Raw genomic sequence first — 5,787 nt, forward strand, 5'->3', positions numbered from 1 at the left:
ATCGAAGGAAGACACTAAGAAGTTTTTAGGTTTTGATTTATTTTATTTTAAAATCTAGATTTTGATTTCACTACAAAAAAAAAACGTGAATATCGTCGGATTTATTCAATAAATTTTCGGTAATTAGTTTACCGTCAGATTGAATTTGTCAGTATAAACGGCGCTGAAAAATTTTTACCGGCTTATTATTTTATCGGATGCTAATTACCAACAAATTTTGCGTTGGATTTTGCAATTAATGTGACGAAAATAAACAGTTGGTTACCATCAAAATTTTTCGACGGTGACTTTGGCGCCATATTATGTTTTGTGGCGCCCAATTACTATCGGATTATTCCGCCAGTATATACGACGATATGTTTTTTTTTGCACAATTAGCACACAATTAGTAGTCAAATTAAAATTTTTGTTTATAAAATTAGGGCACAAATTCAAAATTACCAGAAATCAATTAATGATTTTATTAAATATCAAGGGTCTGATATAATAAAAAGTCAAAGAAGTAAAATACAATGTAGACATAAAATAAATTAAATCCCTAAATCGTACAAATCCCGGTAATCGTCGTCGTCGTCATCTTTCTCCTGCTGAGGTGGCGGACTAGGTGCTGATGTCGGTTTTCCACTAGCAGTGCCGTCGCTGGTACCAGAAACGTCTCTGCCTCCAGCGCACATCTGGTCGTTGTACACCGTCATCTGGTCTCACAAATTCTCTAGTCGCTCCAGTTTCTCTGTCAACTCTGACCTGATGGCAACAGTGTCTCCCACGTGTGCAGGAAACTTGTTGTACCTCTGCTCAAAGTACTGAGCTTGTTGCTGAAGCTTCTGTGTGAGCTTCTGCACTTCCTCCCTCAAATTGACAACTTCCTCGGAATCGACATGGCTGGTGGCAGATGAAGCTACCAATATGGAAGTGTAAAGGCCGTTGGTGAAGAACAACCCCAACCCGTAAACGCGTTTTTTGTAGGGCTCAGAGGCGGTCTCATGCCAAACCTTATCAGGATCTACGACTGAGGCATCGGAGCCGAGGTCGTCCCCACTAGGATGAGATTGCTGGATTATGACCTCCAATCTCTATGTGTTGTCCTCCTGTGTAACACATGTTGTGATTAGGATGACAGTTAATTGACTTTAAATCGAATACATTTCAAATTTAGAATTAATTGAAACTCACATAATGAACCACAAACCGCCGTAAGCAAATCTCTCCTTGTTGGCCTTTAACGTATGGATATACTTGAAGGTCTCTGCCAATGTCGCCTCAGGCTCCAACGACTTAGACTACACACATTGAAACCAACTAATAAAATAAATCATGTAACAATTAATTCAAGTAATAATTAACAAATATTAGCAAACTACATACTAGCCTGCTCTTCGTCTTCATGAAAGTCGCCGACCTACCGGTGTACTTCGACAACCTTGGCAAAGACCTGTTAGTTCTGTTTGTCAGATGGCGACACTTGAACCCCTCATCAATACTAAAATAGACGTCTAGTTCCTTCTTAATATCTAGACGAAGATAAATCGTGAGGTGGTCACGCCCCTGATGAACATCCTGCATCATCTACTGAAGTCACCTAGCTATCCGGTGGTTGTAGATTTTCCTAATCAAGATATCATATTCCTTATCCCATATAAATTTCTCCTGCACAAAGTAATTCAACAACATTAGTTAGTCAAAATAAAATACAGTTAAAATACACAACATTGAGTTCTTGCTGCCCACTTCTAAAACCATCGCTCTCTAGTCTTAGTAGGGATCTTCGTGTCACTCGGCTATGGGTTGTCATACATGGACTTAATCACATTGGAGATCTCCTGTGTACATGCATTGTTGTTTGGTGAAAACATATCAATGAAAACTTAAGATTAGAAAACACATAAAAACACAAAAAACTTAACAAATTAAAAATAGATTGCGAATAAAAGACATTAAAATAGTATGTACTCACGCCTGCATGCCATCAGGCCAAATCCTCATCCGTATGATAGGTAGTGGCGGAGAGGCATCTGGCTGGGACACACTAGAGGAATTACCCACCACGGGCTCTGCCACTAGAGCTGTAGGGGGCGGAGGGGGGTAGTAGAAGCAGCCACATAGTTGGAGTTTGAGACCATGTTGAACTACTGCTCTGGTGGATCCGCTTGTGATTCACATGGGTCGACAAGGTAGTTGGGGTAGAGTGCGATGACTGAGAAGTTCCTGGGGTACGTACCGGTGGAAACCCTCCCTCTACTACGACCACGAGACCCACTCGTGACACCTCTGCTACTTGTTGCCATGTCTGCAAAGAGAATACCAATCAAAACTAATCAGCATATATACAACACAAATCCTTCAATATTTATATTATTTCAAAAAAAATTTGATATTTTCTCCCCTAAAATTGGACATATATCTACCTTTATAGTTTTCACAAATCCAACTAACCCGAATCCACAACATCAATCAAAACTCAATTAAATTTACAATATTTCCAATAGAATATATTAACTTGTTTATACTATTATATACATTTATAAGGGCATCATATATAATAACATTTATAAAAAAAACTCTTAATTGGCTCATACACATATGTAGTTTAAAAAATCTAAATTTACAATGTTTAATTTTTTCAAGCTACTTTTTGGTAGACCCAATCTTAGAGGTGGAGATACTAGACTTGTTCATAAAACAAAACCTATAATGAGCAATAGATTTTTTAATGGGAACATTAAATTGAAAAGGTAACATTTTTGTTTGATTTATGCTCAGAAATTTCAGCAAATAATTGTTATGTTTATACATCTTCATCCAATCATCATGACGTTTATTTTACAATAATGACTTCATAATATATTACTTCATATTTATTTATAATAATTTCATATTTTGTATGCATTCATATAGATTAACATAATAGATACTCAATTAAAACTAATCCTTTACGTTTTCATTAATTCATAGAAGTTATTACATTACATAAATTGCAAGACACAAATACTAGCACAGACAATATATGATGATTTAGGTACAATGTATAATTAATACAATTTCTATAATATTAATTTTATATCTTCAAATATCATAAATAAGTAAATTAAACTTAATAGATGAAATAATATTTGATATAGTCACATAAAAAATACTAATTATTAATTATTTAGGCTTTAACAAGAAAATTTATCTTTGATAGCCTAAACCTGTGATTAATAGTTGTTTGCCATATTTTCTCAATGCTAAACATAAAATCTCCACACTCATTAACATTCCATTCTTCTAAGGCATGCAATTAGCATATGATAACCAATGATAACCAATTTCACTTACTAACTACAAATTAAAATATAACTAAATCCTAAATTACCTTAATTAAAGAATAAGAGTGATCATAGAACCTGAGTTTTGAATAAAGGAATAAGTAACTCAGGGGAAGGAGATGCAGTGGCAGCGACAGCCACTGCTGGTGGAGCACCAGAAAGCAGAGTTTTCTGCCACTCTTAAGAAATGCTAGCTACAATAGATCATAGATCGTACAAAATCATAACAAATTGACACAATTCAAGATCACAAATAGATTTCCGCGAAAATAGAATCAAGAGCTCGTAATTCAGAAATATTAACCATGGGAAGCTCATCCAAAACGAATTATATAATTTTTAATAAAAAAAAAGCATAAGCGAATTCAAAAAAGCCGCGCGAAAAAGTGAATCAAGAAAATGAGGGATGAAGAATTAGAGAAGCAAATGGAAGAGTGAATAGGAAAGGAAACGAAACCCTGGGAGAGGGAATGGAAAAGGAGGAGGGAGTACCTGGAATGAAGCGAAAGCGTTGCGAAGGGAGGGAGGACTGAATCGTTGGTTGGTTAGTTTGGAAAGAGGGATAGGGAAGGAGGGGAAGTGGCAAGGGAAATCGGAGAAGAATGGAAAGCCGATCTTGGCGCTCACGTTCTCCAAAAATCCGAAAATGAAGGCTTCAGTGGTGACGTGGGAAGCAACACCAACCCCCTCTCTCTCTCTCTCTCTGTTCTCTACCATGGACAGTGGACTCTACGCTTCTGTCTTCTCGCACCTTCAGACAAAAAAAAAAATAAACAGAAAGTGAGTCGGCTGGGTTCTGGGCTTCTGGCCCTATTTTCTTCCTCTCTTAAAACCCATTCACATTTTTTTTGAACGGCTTTTAGAAGAGTTTTTTGGACCTGAACGGGTTTTAGTAGTTTAGGGCTTTAGGCAGACACCGTTGATTTTTCATGTAGCACATGTGGAAACTTCAAGTTTTAGGCTCAATAAAAGTTTCGAATGATGGTGCGTGGCCCAATAGTGATTGCTGAGTGATTAGTGAGCCGATTGCTGCATTTCATTTCAAGAGAAAGGAAGGAAATAAGAAGAAAGAAATGCAACCCTAAAGAAATGCAACCCTAGAGAAAGAGTCGCGGCTGACGAAGGGAAAGTAGGAAGGGGCTGGTTTCGGTGAGGGGGAGAGGAGGCGGCAAAAGGAGGCACCAATAGCGGCGGAGCTGACGGAGCTGCGAGGAGAGGGGAGGGTTAGAGAGTGTAAGATTCCGGATTTTGGAAATTAAATAGTAAGTTATTTATAATTTATTATATTTGTTGATAATTTTATTTAGAGAAAATTATTTTCCTAAAAGTAATCAAATTAAATTTTATGATACTTTAAGTTTAAAATCTATGAGGATTTATAATTTTCTAAATAATTGAGTATTTTCATATTAGAAATTTAAAGTTTTAGTAATTGAAAATAACGAGAGTTTTATACAAGTTAAATTGAATAATTCAAGGTTTTGATTAATTTTATTAACTAAAAGAAAATTTATTTATTTATCTCTAATTTTAAATTAGAATACTTAATTAAATATAATTTATAAAATAAGTAGTAGTCTTAAATTTAATACATTGGATTAAATTTGTTTTTTAAATTAATACTCTACCTAAACCCTAATTTCCAAATAAAAATCCTAATTTTGCCCTAAATCTAACCTTAGCTCCTTCATCCGCCTTACCCCCATTTTTTCCCCTAAACGTGCACACACAGACACCCATAGAGAGAAAGAGAGTGAGGCTGCAATGAGGAAGAGAGAAGAGAGAAGGGAGGCATCGCAGCCTACTCCACCGCCGATTGTCACATTCTGCTGCAACCATCGCATGCATCATTGTCCGAGGAGCGCTGGCGACCTGTCATTGCTACTGCTGGGTGGTCATTGCCATCGAGCTCAAACGAAAGAGGGGAGACGCGGGCCTGAAACCCCAATGTGCTGGGAAGAACCAACGTTGCCGCTGTGCCGTGTAACACCCTAATATTCAAATCCTTATGCTCGAGTCATAAGTCAATGATATTACGGTGGTACGACTCTCAGGTGAATTTTTTTTAATATATAAACATAGGTAATTTCGAAAGGAGTATTAATCGAGAAGCCTGAAAAGAGTAGAAATAACATCGCGAAGACGTATCACTCACGTTTCGACAACGAAAAGATAAAACGTGAAGCCGAAAGCGATATATGGACAAGGCATAAAGGAGATTAAGAGATAGATAACAGATAGATATATATAACATAAGTAAATAACCACTAGTCGCGACCCGCGAAGTTTAGGCCGGCTAGGGTACAGTATGAAAGTAACTGACAACAGTACATCATAATCCCTCCCAAAGGAAACATAAGAGCCTCTATAGGCAAGTTCCAAAAGAGTTCAACACATAATATAATCTTTTCAAAACAAAGGTGGAGAGATTCTAAGGAAAACACAAAGTAGAGAAAATAAATATCTTCGCCGTTTCTCAGAC

At 36.7% G+C, this 5,787-nt stretch overlaps 1 protein-coding gene across 2 annotated transcripts; it reads right to left on the minus strand.

The window, feature by feature from the left end:
- Window positions 1-437: 437 nt before the first annotated feature.
- LOC112703055 (uncharacterized) lies at window positions 438-4,054 on the minus strand. 2 transcript variants are annotated; one of them, XM_072199475.1, is made up of 6 exons: window positions 3,798-4,054; window positions 1,955-2,287; window positions 1,729-1,820; window positions 1,366-1,647; window positions 1,174-1,280; window positions 438-1,088 (listed from the first exon to the last, which is right to left on the minus strand). In XM_072199475.1, the coding sequence occupies exons 4-6, from the start codon at window positions 1,564-1,566 to the stop codon at window positions 1,058-1,060; spliced, it is 339 nt and encodes a 112-aa protein (XP_072055576.1). In that variant the 5' UTR covers window positions 1,567-1,647; window positions 1,729-1,820; window positions 1,955-2,287; window positions 3,798-4,054; the 3' UTR covers window positions 438-1,057. The 2 variants fall into 2 exon arrangements, with proteins under 2 accessions (XP_072055576.1, XP_072055577.1); XM_072199476.1 differs by lacking the exon at window positions 1,729-1,820 and having other exon boundaries at window positions 3,798-4,052.
- Between the last annotated feature and the right edge of the window lie 1,733 nt (window positions 4,055-5,787).

Source organism: Arachis hypogaea, chromosome 7, assembly GCF_003086295.3.
Source record: "Arachis hypogaea cultivar Tifrunner chromosome 7, arahy.Tifrunner.gnm2.J5K5, whole genome shotgun sequence".
NCBI lineage: Eukaryota > Viridiplantae > Streptophyta > Magnoliopsida > Fabales > Fabaceae > Arachis > Arachis hypogaea.